This window comes from Macaca thibetana, chromosome 14, assembly GCF_024542745.1.
Source record: "Macaca thibetana thibetana isolate TM-01 chromosome 14, ASM2454274v1, whole genome shotgun sequence".
NCBI classification, from domain to species: domain Eukaryota; kingdom Metazoa; phylum Chordata; class Mammalia; order Primates; family Cercopithecidae; genus Macaca; species Macaca thibetana.
Window position 1 is genome coordinate 12,710,130 of NC_065591.1, and position 17,675 is coordinate 12,727,804.

General features: G+C 49.8%; 2 protein-coding genes across 2 annotated transcripts in view; one reads left to right on the forward strand and one right to left on the reverse strand.

The window, feature by feature from the left end:
• Positions 1-14,703, reverse strand: part of SDHAF2 (succinate dehydrogenase complex assembly factor 2) — a 183,472-nt gene extending 168,769 nt beyond the window's left edge. Inside the window, exon 1 of the mRNA XM_050757046.1 lies at positions 14,700-14,703. The gene's annotated coding sequence lies outside the window, so the exon portion shown is untranslated. The remainder of the gene's footprint in view (positions 1-14,699) is intronic.
• VWCE (von Willebrand factor C and EGF domains) overlaps positions 1-17,675 on the forward strand; it is a 38,175-nt gene that overhangs the window by 16,749 nt on the left and 3,751 nt on the right. The window contains exons 10-19 of the mRNA XM_050756881.1: positions 216-298; positions 3,097-3,184; positions 5,192-5,277; positions 6,494-6,611; positions 8,605-8,690; positions 11,027-11,123; positions 12,495-12,577; positions 14,846-14,936; positions 15,020-15,102; positions 15,480-15,570. Of these exons, the coding sequence (XP_050612838.1) occupies positions 216-298; positions 3,097-3,184; positions 5,192-5,277; positions 6,494-6,611; positions 8,605-8,690; positions 11,027-11,123; positions 12,495-12,577; positions 14,846-14,936; positions 15,020-15,102; positions 15,480-15,570 (906 nt within the window). The remainder of the gene's footprint in view (positions 1-215; positions 299-3,096; positions 3,185-5,191; positions 5,278-6,493; positions 6,612-8,604; positions 8,691-11,026; positions 11,124-12,494; positions 12,578-14,845; positions 14,937-15,019; positions 15,103-15,479; positions 15,571-17,675) is intronic.

Consider the following 17,675-nt stretch of genomic DNA (forward strand, 5'->3'; position numbering starts at 1 on the left):
GTTGTGAGTTTGTGAGACAGGGATGGACCCTCCTGGGGCCACCACAACTGATCCTTGCAGGACCACACAGTCAGAGTACCCTGAATCTGCCACTCCTGGGACACCTAGGGCAGTGAGAGAATGTTCCAGGGACATTAAGCATGGAGAAGCAGCGAGACCTCAAGCTTCCTCTTTGAAGAGGTCTGATGCTTTTACCTCCTATTTGTCCTTCAAAGACTGTTTTCACAGTGGTGTCGTCCGAGCTGAAGGGGACGTGTTTTCACCTCCCAACGAGAACTGCACCGTCTGTGTCTGTCTGGTAAGCGTCACAAGATCCTCAAAGCCTCATGGGTGTTTTCTTAACCTTTGGGGGTTTTAGAGGAAGGGGAAAAGACCGGATGTTAAAGGTGAGCTTGTTGAGTGGAAGGGAACATTCTCAGGTTGTGGAATTTGGTTAGAAGCTGTAGAATTGAAAAGGGGGAGGGAAGTATAAAGCGGGAAGGTTGGTGGAGTCAGGGAGGCTTCTACTCCGCAGCAGACAGCCAGCAGGCACACAGGGTCGTCTGTTTAGGAAGGGGAGGGGACGAAACTCCCTCGGAAACTTCCCACCAGGGAGGCTGTTTTTCTCTCCAGGCAAAATATTTGCCAGCACAATAAAGGTCTCCACATTTGGGAGAAAGAAGGCTCATTACCAAACCCAGCTTGTTAAAAGTATTTGGCTTTGGGCAAATTCACTCCTGCAAGAATAGTTATTAAGCACCTACTGTGTGCCTGCCCTGCCAGATGCTGTCCCGTGTATTTGATTAGGAGCATCTACTGAGTGCCAGGCCCAGGGTTGGTGCTTCTCATCTCTTTCCTCACTGAGGCTCCCAGCAGCTTTTCAGGCTCAGCTTTACTGCCCCTATTCTGCAGATGAAAAGACAGAGGCTGGGAGGTGGCAGAGTTGGGATTTGAGGTCTCTCTGAGCCCAGAGTCAGGGCTCTGTCCACCAGCCCTCACTGCCACCTTCTGACCATCTTTATTTTTTATTTTAGAGACAGGGTCTTGCTCTATTGCCCAGGCTGGATTATAGTGGTACAGTCATAGCACGTTGTAGCCTCCAATTCCCGGGCTTGAGCGATCCTCCCATCTCAGTCTCCCAGGTAGCTGAGACCACAGGCGCATGCCATTACACCCGGCTAATTTTTTTTTTTTTTTTTTTTTTTTTTGTAGAGACAGGGTCTCACTGTGTTGCCCAGGCTGGTCTCAAATTCCTGGGCTCAAGTGATCCTCCCACCTTGGCCTCCCAAAATGCTGGGATTACAATGATGAGCCACTGCACCTGGTCATGACCATCTTTAAATGTCTGTTGTTCTGGCATCAAAGGTGGAAGCTGCAGTGTGAAATCGGGCATGCAGACAACCACCAGCACCCTTTATCCAACTCTTCCTATGTGCTACATGAAAGCACAGCAGCCAAGTTCCCTCCCTCCCTCCTTTCTTTCCTTTCCTTTCTTTCATGTTTCTTTCTTCTCTTTCTCTTCTCTCTTTCCCCCCTCCCCTCCCCTGCCCTCCCCTCCCCTCCCCTGCCCTCCCCTCTCCTCTTCTGCTCATCTCCTCTTGCTCCTCTCCTCTCCTCCTCTTTCCTCTCCTCTCCTCCCCCCCCCTTCCCCTCTCTTCTCCTCTCCTCCTCCCCTCCCCTCCCCTCTCTTCTCCCCTCCCCTCCCCTCCCCTCTCTTCTTCTCCCCTCCCCTCTTTTCTCCTCCCCTCCCCTCTCTTCTCTCCTAATCTCCTCCCCTTCCCCTCTCCTTTCTCCCCCCTCCCTCTCCTCCTTCCCCTACCCCTCCCCCCATCCCTCCTCTCTCCTCTCCTCTCCTCTTTTCTTACTTATGGGATCTCATTTTGTTGTCCAGGCCGGGGTGCAGGGGTGCAATCATGGCTCACTGTAGCCTTGACTTCCCATGCTAAAGCAATCTTCCCACCTCAACCTCCCGAGTAACTGGGACCACAGGCATGTGCCACCACCCCAGCTAATTTATTTTATTTTATTTTTTGTAGAGACAGGGTCTCCCTATGTTGCCAGGCTGGTCTGAAACTCCTGGGCTCAAGCAGTTCTCTCGTCTTGGCCTCCCAAAGTACTGGGATTACAGGCGTGAGCCACGGCATACAGCCCCAAGTGCTTTCATGCATGATCTCATTTCACGTAATCCTTGGAAACCCCGAGAGACACGCCAATTCCAGCCTATTTCTTAGATGGGGAGAACGGGGCTCAGAGATGTGATGTACTTGGCCCAAAGTGTTGATAGGGGAGGAGCAGATATTGGAACTCAGGTGTGGCTGACTCCAAAACTGGGGGCTCTTTGGTCTCAATGTCAAATTTAAAACACTTACTTTGAAATTTAATTCTTTGACTAGCCAATATGAGCCACCTGATTCAAAACTCAGATGCACAGGAAGGTGTGTGGGGGTCTCCTTCCCTGCAGGAGTCAGCTCTGTTCTCTGCTCCCCGGTACCTTCCAGAGCTCCCAGGCATATTTGCATAAGGAAGGGAGCACGCTCTGCCCGCTGGGCTGCCCTGGCCTTTTTCCTGGAATGGTTGTGTTACGGCCTGGAGGTGTTCTAACCACACCATATGTATTAGTCCATTTCCACACTGTCGATAAAGACATACCTGAGACTGGGTAATTTATAAAGAAAAGGAGGTTTAATGAACTCACAGCTCCATGTGGCTGGGGAGGCCTCACAATCATGGTGGAAGGTGAAAGGTACGTCTTACATCGCAGAAGGCAAGAGAGAACGGGAGCCAAGCGAAAGGGGAAACCCTTTATCAAACCATCAGATCTCGTGAGATTTACTCACTCCCAGGAGAACAGTATGGGGGAAACCGCCCCCATGATTCAATTCAATTCAGTGTGAGAATTATGGGAGCTACAATTCACGATGAGATTTGGGTGAGGACACAGCCAAACCATATCAGCATCATAAACACCGGGAATGTGTCCCTGTGACACGGCAGCATTTAAAGGTTTCTGGTGGCCTCCTTAAGGCAGCTTTCCTGTTCGAAGGGCCTGCTGTGAGATGGGGAATGAGCCCTGTTCTACCCCTGCACCCCCAGTGCCATCTCTTGCCTCCTCCTCAGGCTGGAAACGTGTCCTGCATCTCTCCCGAGTGTCCCCCCGGCCCCTGTCAGACCTCCCCACAGTCAGATTGCTGTACTTGTGTTCCAGGTAAGTGACACTCTTGGAGCATTTTTCTTTTTCTTTTTTTTTTTAGATTTTTTGTAGACCTCGCTATGTTGCCCAGGCTGGTCTTGAGCCTCAGGTGGTCCTCCTGCTTCAGCCTCTCAAAGTGCTGGGATGACAGACATGAGCTCCCAAGCCCGTTTTTGCATTTTGTTTTTTTTTTTTTTTTTTTTTGAGGGGGAGACTTGCTCTCCAGGCTGGAGTGCAGTGGCATAATCTCAGCTTGCTGCAACCTCCGCCTCCCAGGTTCAAGTGATCTCCTGCCTGAGCCTCCGGAGTAGTGAGTAGCTGGGATTACAGGTGCCCGCCGCCACGCCGGTCTAATTTTTGTATTTTTAGTAGAGACAGGGTTTCATGATGTTTGCCAGGCTGGTCTCGATCTCCTGACCTCAGGTGATCGACCTGCCTTGGCCTCCCAAAGTGCTGGGATGACAGGCGTGAGCCCCGGAGCCTGGTTTTACATTTTGCTTCTTCGTGTGTGCAGGGGAGGTTGTCTTTTGAGTATGCGACGGCGTGGGGTGAGTGGAGGAGTCAGGGAGGAGATTGGTTTCTGCTTTACAAACTCAGATCAAGTGAAGCATTTCAAAGTGGCTGTTTTTATTGTGCACTTTTTATGTGTACAACAGTTTGATGCTAGACTGTACTCACAGCCCAGCTTTCCCCTGCCTTAGGAGGCACCTTCAGCTCAGGCAGGACTGGGTTTCAGTCCACCTTTGTCATTGCTCTGTCCCAGGGCAGGGAGGGGTCTCTCCTTAGCCACTAATGAGTTGGTCCTTTGTTAAAAACAAGGTTTTATTTCCTGGGATGGCTTCATCACTGTCATGGATGTTCCCTGCTGACCCTGTGCCCCTTGCTGTGTGGGGCACTTGCCGGAACTCCATCTCATGAAACCCTATGTCACCACTCTAAGGCAGTACTATTTATTGCCCCATTTTATAGATGGGAAGACTGAGACTCGGAAAGTTCAAGTCACTGCCTAAAGGCACACAACCATTAAGTAATGGAGCAGAACTTGAATTCAGGTCTACCTGATTTCAAAGCTGGTGTTCTTTTTAAGTATTTTTTTCGAAATATTTAAATGTTATATTATTTTTAATTGACTTATTTTTGCATAGTCAATGTAGTCTGGATGAGATAGGAACCCTTATCAGTCCCATTGTACAGATGAGAAAACTGAGGCTTAGAGAGCTTTAAGTGTCTTGTCCAAAGTCATTCCCTGGTGAGTTGTGTAGCTAGGATTTGAGCCCAGGGCATTCTAACAGCAGGTGACCCTGGGCAGTTTCTAAGGCTGTTTTTTCACTGGAGTGGATCTTCAAATCAAAGGCTCTCCCCAGATTCTCATAGCCTCCAGGGGGAGTGGTAGCAACATTTGTCTAACGTGGCACCTTTGTCTTAGGTGTCTGGGACAGTCTCTTTTTCTTTCTTTTTTTCTGTTACTCTTTAGTTATTTAGGGCTTCCCCTGCCTTTTTTAGTTAAGGACCTCGTCTTACATGTGATTCATTCTTTGTCAGATTTTTTGTTGTTGTTGAGATGGAGTCTTGCTCTGTCGCCCAGGCTGCAGTAGAGTGATGCAATCACTATAACCTCAACCCCTGGTTTCAAGCCATCCTCCTGCCTCAGCCTCCTGATTAGCAAGGACTACAGGCACACACTGCTGCACTCAGCTAATTTTTAAAAGTTTTTGTAGAGATGGGGTCTCGCTATGTTGACCAGACTGGCCTCGAACTCCTGGGTGCAAGAGATCCTCCCACCTCGGCCTCCCAGAATGTTGGGATTACAGGCGTGAACTGCCATACCCAGCCCTTGTTTTGTGTCTGGGGTTTGGAGGGGCAGAAGTGCTTTGGGTTCCTGGGCATGGAGCATGCTTGGAGCATGCTGTGGAGTGTCGTGGGTGGGTGTTAAATGCCCCGGGGCTCCCCACCCATTTGTTCCCCCTTTTCTTTAGCTGCCTCTGCCCAAAGACCTTGAGCTGCTTCCTTTCTCCTCTGCAGTGAGATGCTATTTCCACGGCCGGTGGTACGCGGACGGGGCCGTGTTCAGTGGGGGTGGTGACGAGTGTACCACCTGTGTCTGCCAGGTATGGTGGTGGAGCGTCCCGAAGCCTGTGGAATTGATGGGGAGGGGAGCGAGGCACAGCGCTTTACTCAGGTTGACTTGACTAGGAGAACATGAGCTGCCATACAGCAACAGGGAAACTGAGGAAACAAAGGCACTACAGGGATCCCCCAGGCCTTCCCACAGTCTCTTTGAACTTCATCTTTCAGCACTGCTATTTACAGAGCACCTACTGTGTGCTGGGGACACAGCTGAGCACAAGGAAGTCCCAGTCCCCTTGGTCCAGAAGCCCACAGCCTAGGTGGGTTGATGGCCAGGGGCCCAGGACTCCTGATGCCTTTTTGGAAGGCGGGATGTTAAGTAGAGATCTAGAGGGTGGCGGGGACTCATCAGGCAGGGAGCTGAGGTTGCTGTACCCAGCAGAGGGTGGAGGACTGGAGACGGCCATTCTGGCTAGAGCACGGAGAGAGGCAGGCAGGCAGCAAGGCTGCAGGAAGGGGTTGCATCTTGGGTTGTGTTCCCTAGAAGCAGGGCCTGTGCAGGCAACTTACCAAAGGAGTGCTCTCAGGAGAAACCAGCGAGGGAAGCAGGGTGAAGGTGTGGTTTCACACTGATCCCTGGGAAGCTCTGGACAGTGGACCGTGCTGGGGAGCAAAGCTCTTGCACCCCAGGGCCAGTCAGTTATAGAGACTCTCTGTGTTCCCCAGGGAGTGGGGGCAGTGACCATCCAGGCATCTCTGGAGGATGCAGCTGCTGCCAGCCACTGGCAGCACTTCAGAGACAGGACCTGGGTGGGTGGGCACTGACAGCCTCTGCCCTGACTCAGTCCTGAAGGGCTCCACCAGCTGCATTGAGGGCTTTGCACTCAGTCAAGCTGCGGAATGGTTTTATGCGTGGAGGGATACGATCAGATTGTGCTGGAGAAAGTTCTCTGGCTGCGGACCAAGAGACGATTGAAGGGGCCAGAGTGGAAGACAGTGGGGAGCCTGGATGGCAGCGGGAGGCTGAGAGATGGTGGACACTACGCCTATTCCCAGCATGCCCTCCTGGGCTCACACCCAGCCCCCATTGAAGGACTGCGGGTTCTCCCCACCCCACTGTTGTGCTCCCTGGAGATTTCTTTGTCAGTTTCACTTGAATAGTGGGAGGGTGATGGCAGCCTGCCAGCCTCCTCTAGCTCTCCATGGTCTCCAGGCGGGGCGCTGCCCTCATCATTCTGTGCCTGGGCTCTCTTCCAGAATGGGGAGGTGGAGTGCTCCTTCATGCCCTGCCCTGAGCTGGCCTGCCCCCGAGAAGAGTGGCGGCTGGGCCCTGGGCAGTGCTGCTTCACCTGCCAGGAGCCCACACCCGCGACAGGTGAGCTGGCCCAGGGCTGCCCCGACACAGGGCAGGGCGTGGATGCTGGGGAGAGAGGCTGAGCTCCACCTGTTGAGACTGCTGGTGTGTGTGTTTGTGTGCGTGTGTATGAATGTGAGTCTGTTTTGTGTAGTGTGTCTGAGTGTGTGCCTGTATAAGTTTGTGTGTGTCTGAGTTTGTGAGTGGTTGTGTGTTGGTGTGTTAGTAGTACCTACGTGTGGGAGCCTGTGTATGTGTGTCTTTGTATTTATGTATATGAGTGTGTGTCTGTGTTTTGTGTAGTATGTCTATGTGTATCTCTGTGGGTGTGTGTGTGTATGTGTCTGTGTTTTTTTGTGTGCCTGTGTGAGCATGCATGTTTGTGTCTCTTGTGTCTGCATATGTGTCTCTCGTGTCTGCATGTGTGTGTGTGCATGTAAGTGTATGAGTGTGTCTGAGTGTAAGTTTGTGTGTCTGTGTGAGTAATGTGTGTGTCTGTGAGCATGTATATGTATGTGTGCATTTGTATGAATGTGTGTAAATTTGTGTACATGTGTCTTTGCCCGTGTACAAGTGTGTATCTGTGTGTTGTGTAGTATGTCTTAGTGTGTGCCTGTGTGTGTGTTTCTGTGCTTGTGAGTAGTTTTCTGTGTGTGTGTTTCAGTGTGTTAGTGGTATCTGTGTGTGGGAGTCTGTGTACATGTGTCTTTATGTATGAGCATGTGTCTGCTTTGTGTAGTATGAGTGTGTCTCTGTGGTATTTATGTTTGTGTCTGGTTTTGTGTTTTTGTGTGTGCCTGTGTGAGCATGCATGTTTGTGTTTGTTGTGTCTGTATATGTGTATGTGCATGTAAGTGTTTGATTCTATGAGTGTGTCTGTGTGCAAGTTTGTGTCTCTCTGTGTGAGTAGTATCTGTGTGTGTGAGCATATGTAAGTGTATTTGTATGACTGTGTGTCTGTGTGAGTTGTATCTGTGTGTGTGAGTATATGTATGTAAGTGTATTTCTTTTTTTTTTTTTTTTTTTTTTTTTTTTTGAGACGGAGTCTTGCTCTGTCGCCCAGGCTGGGGTGCAGTGGCCAGATCTCAGCTCACTGCAAGCTCCGCCTCCCGGGTTCACGCCATTCTCCTGCCTCAGCCTCCCAAGTAGCTGAGACTACAGGCGCCCGCCACCACACCCGGCTAGGTTTTTTTGTATTTTTAGTAGAGACGGGGTTTCACCATGTTAGCCAGGATAGTCTCGATCTCCTGACCTCGTGATCCACCCGCCTCGGCCTCCCAAAGTGCTGGGATTACAGGCTTGAGCCACCGCGCCCGGCGTAAGTGTATTTCTATGAGTGTATGTTTGTGTGAGTTGTATCTGTGTGTGTATGTAAATGTGCATTTGTGTATGTGTGTGTCTCTGTGTTTGTGCATGAATGGTATCTGCGTGCATGTGTAAGTGTGCATTAGTATGAGTGTATGTGTGTCTCTGTGAACTGTATCTGTGTGTGTGTGTATAAATATGCATTTGTATGAGTGTGTGTATGCATGAATGGTATCTGCGTGCATGTGTAAGTGTGCATTAGTATGAGTGTATGTGTGTCTCCGTGAACTGTATCTGTGTGTGTGTATATATAAATATGCATTTGTATGAGTGTGTGTGTCTGTGCATGAATGGTATCTGTGAGCATGTGTCTGTGTACGTAAGTACATTTGTATGCGTGTATGTGTGTCTGTGTTGTATCTGTGTGTGTATGCAAATGTACATTTGTATCAGTATGTGTGTGTCTCTGTGTTTGTGCATGAATGGTATCTGTGTGTGTGTATTTAAGTGTGCATTTGTATATGTGTGTGTGAGTTGTATCTGTGTTTATATGTAAGTGTGCATTTGTATGAGTGTAAGTTTGTGTGTCGATGTGTGTGAGTGATATCAGTGTTTGTGTGTGTGTGTGCGCATAAAGCGTCTGTCCTTGCTGCTGTTGTAGTCTAGGTCTTGTGCCCACTGTTTTTTCTTTGCCATTGTCCTCATCCAGGCTGCTCTCTCGATGACAATGGGGTTGAGTTTCCAATTGGACAGATCTGGTCGCCTGGTGACCCCTGTGAGTTATGCATCTGCCAGGTGAATGACAACCTGCTCGCCTTCAGCTGCTTTACCCGGCTGCCCCGCCTCACCCAGAGGAGACAAGCGTCCTGGCCCCTCCAGAGGCTGGCCTCAGGCTGGCTGCAGTCTCCCTCCAGCACTGTCAAGTTCCACTTTCACAGAAAGGGTTGGACGCAGTTTATCCTGCCCTCGGTAGATGTGTGAGGACCGTGGTGCTTGGCAGTTGGCCTTAAGAAGTGCGTATGGTTGGCTGGGCGCAGTGGCTCACGCCTGTAATCCCAGCACTTGGGGAGGCTGAGGTGGGTGGATCACAAGTTTAGGAGATCGAGGCCATCCTGGCTAACATGGTGAAACCCCGTCTCTACTAAAAATACAAAAAATTAGCCGAGCATGGTGGCGGGTTCCTGTAGTCCCAGCTACTTGGGTGACTGAGGCAGGAGAATCATTTGAACCCAGGAGGAGGAGGTTGCAGTGAGCTGAGATCGTGCCACTGCACCCCAGCTTGGGCAACAAAGCAAGACTCCATCTCAAAAAAAAAAAAGTGTGTATGTCCAAGAGTGGTGGCTCATGCCTGTAATCCCAACACTTAGGGAGGCTGAGGTGGGAAGATTGCTTGAGCCCAGGAATTTGAGACCAGCCTGGACAACATGGAGAGACCCTGTCTCTACAAAAAAAATACAAAAACTAGCTGCGTGTAGTGGCATGCCCCTGTAGTCCCTGCTACTTGGGAGGCTAAGGTGGGAGGATCGCTTCCTCAGCTCCTGAGGCTGACCCAGGAGGTCGAGGCTGCAGTGAACTGTGATCACATTACTGCATTCCAGCCTGGGTGAAAGAGAAAGACCCTGTTTCCAAAAAAAAAAAAAAAAAAAAAAGTGTGTGTAACACACTGTGCATGTGCAGGGAGCTGCTGGCATGAGGAGTAAGAATTAGGAATCTTCATAGAAGGTTTTCCCCAGGCATGGATAACTGAGGGAGTGGGGCAGCCTGAGACCTAGTTGTTCAGGCTGTTTCTGTGAAATTGCAATGTTTTCTTCATGACTGCAAATCGTGTGACCTCACCATTTCAGAAATGGGTAAGGAGGTGCATGAGTTTGAGTCAGATGGACAGCAATGCAAACATAGCTATCCAGCCAGAAATACAACTCTTTTAGCTCATTATTGAAGCACTAGTCATTGCGGGTTTTTTTACCATTACGTATAATGGCAAAAACCGCAGTTTGGCACCAATCTAATACATGCTGGCTTTCCTTTCTACTTTAAGAGCTTCGAGTCTTTTAGAGGTTTATTTCTCAAAAGGAGGTCTCTTGCACCTGCGTTGGGAGCCCTGGTTAGACGTGCAGGCTTTCGAGGCCCCGCCCACACCTCTGCCCTCAGAAACTGCATTTTAACCTCTAGGTGATTTGTGTGCACTTTCATGTGGGAGAAGCCCAGCCTTCTAGTGCCTTCGATGAGCCGTTGGCTAAAAAGCTGTAAGCTGAACACGTCTCATTGAAATTAGAGTCGGGAGGAAAGCCCATCCTGTGCTATCTTCTCCTTTATGACTGATTTCGGGCACCCATAATCAGTCACCGAGAGAGTGATACAAAAGGTTCAAACTGTCAGATTTTTTTTTTTTTTAAAGAAAAAGAGTCCGGGTGTGGTGGCTGACGCGTATAATCCCAGCACTTTGGGAGGCCGACATGGGGGGATGATCTGAGGTCACGAGTTCAAGACCAGCCTGACCAACATGGTGAAACCCCGTCCCTACTAAATATAAAAAAATTAGCCTGGCATGGTGGTGCGTGCCTGTAATCCCAGCTACTCAGGAGACTGAGGCAGGAAAATCGTTTAAACCAGGGAGGTGGAGGTTGCAGTGAGCCAAGATTGCGCCATTGCACTCCAGCCTAGGCAATATTGAGTAAGACTCTGTCTTAAAAAAAAAAAAAAAGAAAAGAAACCTTGTATGGCACTTTGGCTCTCTGAAATAGACGTTTCTGGTGGCATTGTTTTTTCTAAAAATAATGTTTTATGGTACTCTGTAGGTTCCCGGTGAGCCAGGTTTCCAGGGAAAAGGTGAGAAAGGATTTGGATGGGGGTAACGGTGCAGCCTTTGGCTGCTACAGGAAGCCGAGGAGACCAGAATCCCAGCCCTGACTTTCCTTCTCCTTAAAGATGCGTAGACTTCCTGGAAGGCTCACATGGCCTTTCCCAAGTAACCGGTCCTCTTTAGGGGGACCTGCCACCTTTCAGCTGCATCATGGTGCCTTTCAGGGCAAGCCTTGGCCAGGTTGCTACATTGCCGTTTCTTTTGCAGGGCGGGGAGGCAGGGGCTGGTGTCACCGGTGGGGTCTTGGTGAAGTTCCTCCTTCCTCCAGGCAGATGGCTCGGTGAGCTGCAAGAGAACAGACTGTGTGGACTCCTGCCCTCACCCGATCCGGATCCCTGGACAGTGCTGCCCAGACTGTTCAGCAGGTAATCCCCTGCCTCCGCCCCCAGCCCCCAGGGCAGGGCATCTCAGGGGGTCCCACCTCCAGGTTCACCCTGCACCGGGCTCCTTTGCGCTAAGCCCTATACAACCTTCATCTCTTGTCCTAACAACCCCAAGGGACAACCCCATTGCACAGATAAAGAAACTGAGGTAAAACAGTTTGCCCAAGTCAGGCCGCCTCTGAGTGCTGGAGGCAGATCTGAAGACATGCAGGACTTACAGTGCAGGTGGGCGGTACAGGAGCTGTACCTGTGAGACAATGGGAAAACAGCAAGAGGAGAGCAGTTTTAATAGTCATTTTTGCCTTTTAATAGTCATTTTTACCTTTTCCATGATTTCAGAAGTAATGTTTTATTATAGGAAATTTATTTTATTTTATTTTACTTGTTTTGAGATAGCCTCGCTCTGTCTCCCAGGCTGGAGTGCAGTGGTGCAATCTCAGCTCACTGCACCCTCCGCCTCCCGGGTTCAAGCGATTCTCCTGCTTCAGCCTTCTGAGTAGCTGGGATCACAGGTGCCCACCACCACGCCCAGCTAGTTTTTGTATTTTTAGTAGAGACGGGGTTTCACCATGTTGGCCAGGCTGGTCTCGAACTCCTGACCTCAGGTGATCTGCCTGCCTTGGCCTCCTAAAGTGCTGGGATTACAGGCATGAGCCAACGCACCCGACTCCATTATAGAAAATTTAGGAAAAAAGCACAGAGAGCAAAAATAAAAAATAGTAACAAGGACCTATTATGACTGTTAAATTTGTGTTTATGTCCTTCTAGTCTCTTTTTGTGATGCGCACACACATTTAGTAGATGTACATTTTACATATATATATATATATATATTTTTTTTTTTTTAAAGCTTCCCCTACTATCTCATCACCTGCTTTTACACTTACCAGTATGTTATAGTATCATCACTCAGATCAGGCTTCTGGGGCTGTCAGGAATCAGAGAGGGGAGTGGTGTTGGGGAATGTTCTGGACAGGCGGGGTTGGTGGTTTGACTGAGTTTGGAAGGCAGAGAGGAGTTGGGGGGCCTCACACACACCTCGTATTTCCAGTCCTTCCACCTGATCCCCCCTGGTGAGGAGGTAGAGGAAGAATCTCCCCACTCTCCAGGGTGAGAATACTGAGGCCAACAAGACACTTGATCCTTTTGCTGAATCCGGTGGGAAAAAAGTCAATACACGATTGAGACAATCCAGACAGGCATTTCGTCCCTTCCCTAACTCCCAGGGTGACTGCCTGGGGAGGCACATGGCCTCCCGTTTGCTATCCAGATAAGCCTCTGACCTTGGCCCTGGCGGGGAGCCTGGTCCCTGGCCACTCCCAGCTGGTGCTCAGCACGTGCTCTCTCTGGCAGGCTGCACCTACACAGGCAGAATCTTCTATAACAACGAGACCTTCCCGTCTGTGCTGGACCCATGTCTGAGCTGCATCTGCCTGGTATGGACCACCCAGATCTGACCCCCGCCTCTGGAAACTCCCCCACAACTGACATCGGCTCCTGAATCCCAGAGGCAAAATCCAGAGACCTCCACGACAAGGGATGCTTCTGGTTCATGGTGGAAGTCAGCTCCCTCCAGTCCTGCCCAGGGTGACCCTTTAGACAGGGCCAGATAAATTTTGTTTGTTTGTTTTTGAGATGGAGTCTTGCTTTATCACCCAGGCTCCCAGGTTGGAGTGCAGTGGTGCAATCTCAGCTCACTGCAACCTCCGCCTCCCGAGTTCAAGCAAGTCTCCTGTGTCAGCCTCCCGAGTAGCTGGGACTACAGGCATGCACCATCACGCACGGCTAATTTTTGTATTTTTGGTAGAGACGGGGTTTCGCCATGTTGGCCAGGCTGTTTCTGAACTCTTGAACTCAGGTGATCTGCCCACCTCAGCCTCCCAAAGTGTTGGGATTACGGGCATGAGCTACCATGCCCAGCCCAGATAAATGTTCTTAAACCTGGCTGGCAAAGTCCTCTGCTTCGGGGTTACCCACTAGAGATGGTCTCAGGGATTCTTGATGAGGGTGGAGGTGAAGCGCACAAACCTAGAACCTGGTACTGGAACCTTTTCAATAGACCCACATGGTCAAGCTCTTGCTGTGTGCCAGGCCCCTCATAGGCATGCACTCAGCTAATCCATTCCAGAATTTATCATCTCATTCTTCTGGATGAGAAAACCAAGGCACAGAGAGAGTCTTTGCTTAAGATCCCATAACTAGTTAATCAAAGTACTGAGAATGGAACCCTAGCATTGTGATTCCGAGATGCACATGTATTCTCCTGAGTCATACTGCCCCTCAGTCTGAAAAAGCATGTCACGTAGTATCATTTAATTTTTGGAGAATGAAAACAAATTTTTTTTTTTTTTTTGAGACAGGGTGTTGCTTTGTCACCCAGGTTGAAGTGCAGTAGTATGATCATGGCTCACTGCAACCTTGAACTCCTAGACTCAAGCGATCGTCCCAAGTAGGTGGGATCACACCCAGCCAGGATTACCGCCACACCTGGCTAATTAAAACGTTCTTTTCATAGAGATGGGGTCATGTTGTATTGCTCAGGCTGGTATGGAACTTCTGGGCTCAGGCAGTCCTCCCACCTCGGCCTCCCAAGGTTTTGGGATTACAGGCATGAGCCATTGCACCCAGGCAAAAAGTTTTTTCTTTTTTAAAAGTTTATTTTATAAAATTTTTATATGAAAATATTTTTATATAAAAAATATTTTTTTAAATAAAAAAAAATCTTGCTGGGTTGCCTAGGCTGGTCTTGAATTCCTGGCCTCAAGTGATCCTCCTACCTCACCTTCCCAAAGTGCTGGATTATAGGCGTGAGCCACTATGCCTGGATGAAAAAAAAATTCTTTTATTTATTTTTTTTGAGACAGTCTCGCTCTGTCGCCAGGCTGGAGTGCAGTGGCACAATCTTGGCTCACTGCAACCTCTGCCTCCCACGTTCAAGCAATTCTCCTGTCTCAGCCTCCTAAGTAGCTGGGATTACAGGTGCGTGCCACCACGCCCGGCTAATTTTTGTACTTTTAGTAGAGTCGGAGTTTTGCCATGTTGGCCAGGCTGGTCTCGAACTCCTGACCTCAAGTGATCTGCCCGCCTCGGCCTCCCAAAATGTTGGAATTACAGGAGTGAGCCACCGCTCCGGGCAAAAAATTCTTAATGCTTATTATGCTGACGGTCTGAATGTGGGATGATGCTGCTTTGCTGGCGTGGGTACAGATGCAATACTCCTTTGGTGATCTGTGAGCCTCAGCAGAGTGCATGCGGGACAAGGGACACGATCTGCAGAAAGATTGAGAAACTCAGGGTAAACAGCCCTGTGCATGTAAACAGCCCTGGGCTACTTACCCTGAGTGACCCACTGCACGTAGGCCCCAGTTGTTCTCAGCCTCGGGCTTTGGGGAACTTTGGCCCCTGGATCTTCCTCTCTCGGGTTTTGGTGCTCATCTTTTCTGGGCAGTTCATGCAACAGGCATCTGTTAACAGATGCACTCCGTGGACAGGGCCATGTTCTTACCTTTGAGGGGCTTGAATTCTAGTGGGAAGATGGACCCCAACAGAGAAAATGTGCCCCCTGCTCCACTGTCCCACCATGGTCTCCTCCCACAGTGTTGATCGTTCTGATGAGCACTCAGTGGCTATAGGAGCGGCATTTTCCTGAGTGTCTCATCAGCTGCCCTGAACCGAGGGCCTTGTGTGTTTTCTGTGTCTTGCAGCTGGGCTCAGTGGCCTGTTCCCCCGTGGACTGCCCCATCACCTGTACCTACCCTTTCCACCCTGACGGGGAGTGCTGTCCCGTGTGCCGAGGTGAGTGGGACCAGCTACCCCACGTGCAAGGCTCCCGGCCAGGCCTTGGCTCTCATGGGCTCCTGTCTCCTCCGCCTCCACAGACTGCAACTATGAGGGAAGGAAGGTGGCGAATGGCCAGGTGTTCACCTTGGATGATGAACCCTGCACCAGGTGCACGTGCCAGGTGAGCTGGGCCTGGGAACCCAAGAGCGGCCCCAGAAGAGGGCGGCTTCTTGCCTTTTGTCCCTTTGCAAAACATGGAGCCCCTTAGCTGGCATGAGTCCATCCTCCTGCCATCCTCCACCTTTAATTAACTGCCAGAATATCTGTGGTTTTGACCATCTCTCCCTCTGTGGAAGTCCAGAGGGAGAAGTGGTTTCCCTAAGGGGGTCCTACCATGGCTGGCTTTACCTGTTCTCCAGGCGAGGGCTCAGGCACTGCAGCCTCTGTCCCGGGATCTTTCCATGGGTCCTGCTGCTGGTGCAAGAGGCCCTTGAGGGCACTGCCCAGGGCAGGCAAGATGCTCTGGGCTTCCTCATGGGGGTCCTTCTGCTTCCCCAGCTGGGAGAGGTGAGCTGCGAGAAGGTTCCCTGCCAGCGTGCCTGTGCCGACCCTGCCCTGCTCCCTGGGGACTGTTGCTCTTCCTGCCCAGGTAAGTGGGCCTCTGGGTCCTGGAGTGTCTCCACCATTTTCTTCCATCTTGCTCTTCTTCCCCAGTACGTAGAACTTATAAAGGGCCGGATGAGAGAAAGCTAGGCTCAGAGAGGGAACACAGCTCGCGCACGGTTGTACAGCTGTGGTGTGACCTGCTGACCCTCGTCCCATGCTCATGATGCCACACACGATGGTGTTTGTTTATTTGTACTCCCTTTTTCTTCTTTATCTCCTTTCTTAATCTCTTCCTCTGCTTTCTTCTTTATTTTAAATTACAACGTGGGAACTAAGTCCGTTTTACAGAAGAGTAATCTCTAACATGCATTGAGCACCCACTGTGTGCCGTGACACCTCATGTGTCTAGACCCCTGCAATACTCCTGTCATCCTGTGCCAGGTGAGGAACAGACCCAGGGAGGTGAAGTGCTGTGCTTGAGTTCACATAGCTGATTGGTGGTAAAGCCAGGATTTCAGCCTGGAGTCGATGCTTTTAGATAGGACAGTGGATTGATTCCCAGCAACTGATGCCACTGTACTCCAGCCCGGGCCACAGAGTGACACTGTCTCTAAACAACCCAAAACACAACACAACACATATTCCTCCTGTCCCACTGAGATTTTGTACCCTTTGACAATCATCTCCCCATTCCCCTCGCCGCCACCAGCCTCCGTAACCACGATTCTACTCTCTGCTTCTTTGGGTTCAATCATTTTGGATTCCACATAAAACTGAGATTTTGCAATGGTTGTCTTTGTGTGTCTGCCTTATTTCGCTTAGCAAAATGTCCTCCAATTTCATCCATGTTGTTGCAAATGACAGAATTTCCTTTTTCTTTTTTTTGAGGATTCTCACTTTGTCACCCAGGCTGGAGTGCAGTGGCGCTATCTCAGCTCACTTCAACTTCCGCCTCCCAGGTTCAAGTGATTCTCGTGCCTCAGCCTCCTGAATAGCTGGGATTACAGGTGCACACCACCACACCCGGCTAATTTTTGTATTTTTAGTAGAGACAAGGTTTCACCATGTTCATCAGGCTGGTCTCGCACTTCTGACCTTAAGTGATCCGCCCCCTTCAGCCTCCCAAAGTGCTGGGATTACAGGCGTGAGCCTGTCATTTCCTTGTTTTAAAAGGCTAAATAATATTCCATTCTGGATAAAGAAATGTGGTATATGCACACAATGAAGTACTATTGACGGACACTTAGGTTGGTTCCATAGCTTGGCTACTGTGAATAGTGTCACAGTGAACACAGGAGTGCAGCTGTCTTCCCCAAACTGACTTTAAATCTTCTGGGTAAATACTCAGCAGTGGGATTGCTGGATCTATTTTATGTTTTTTAAAATTCTAGGAAGACAGGGATTTTTTTTCACTGATGGTGGCCTGAATTTCCTTTTTTATAAAATATTTGTTTAACTCCTTTGACCTTTCGAAGAGTATGCTCTCTTTTCGGGGGCAGCTCTTCAGATCTATGGATGATGAGCTTTTAGGGCGGGTGGCACCGGGAATATCCACTGAGCCTTTAAATCCATCATGTTGGGGACATCATAGATTGTACTTCATTATAACCACCACAAACTTCTCTGCATGCTAGTGGATATTAGTCCCCTGAATGTCTAGAGACTGATTGCTAGCTAACGTGCCAGGCACGTTACTCAGCATTTTATACCTTACTTAAATGTATTACCTCATTTAAATGTTCATGGAATGTTCCAGCGTGGCTGCTATGTTCCCCATTTTGCAGGTGGGGAAATGGAGGCTCAAAGAAGTTAAGTTTCTAGTTGGTGTGTAAGACTTAAGCCTAGGTCTCTCTTATTTCCTATCCTTTGCTCTTTCCCATCCTGCCCTCCTACCTCCACATGGGGAAACTGAGGCCCAAAGAGGTGACCTTCAGGCCTGGCATGGTGGCTTATGCCTGTAATTCCAGCACTTTGGGAGGCTGATGTGGGCGGATCGCCTGAGGCCAGGAGTTCGAGACCAGCCTGTCCAACGTGGTGAAACCCTGTCTCTACTAAAAGTAGAAAAATTAGCCGGGCGTGTTGGTGCACGCCTGTAATCTCAGCTATTTGGGAGGCTGAGGCAGGAGAATTGCTTGAACCTGGGAGATG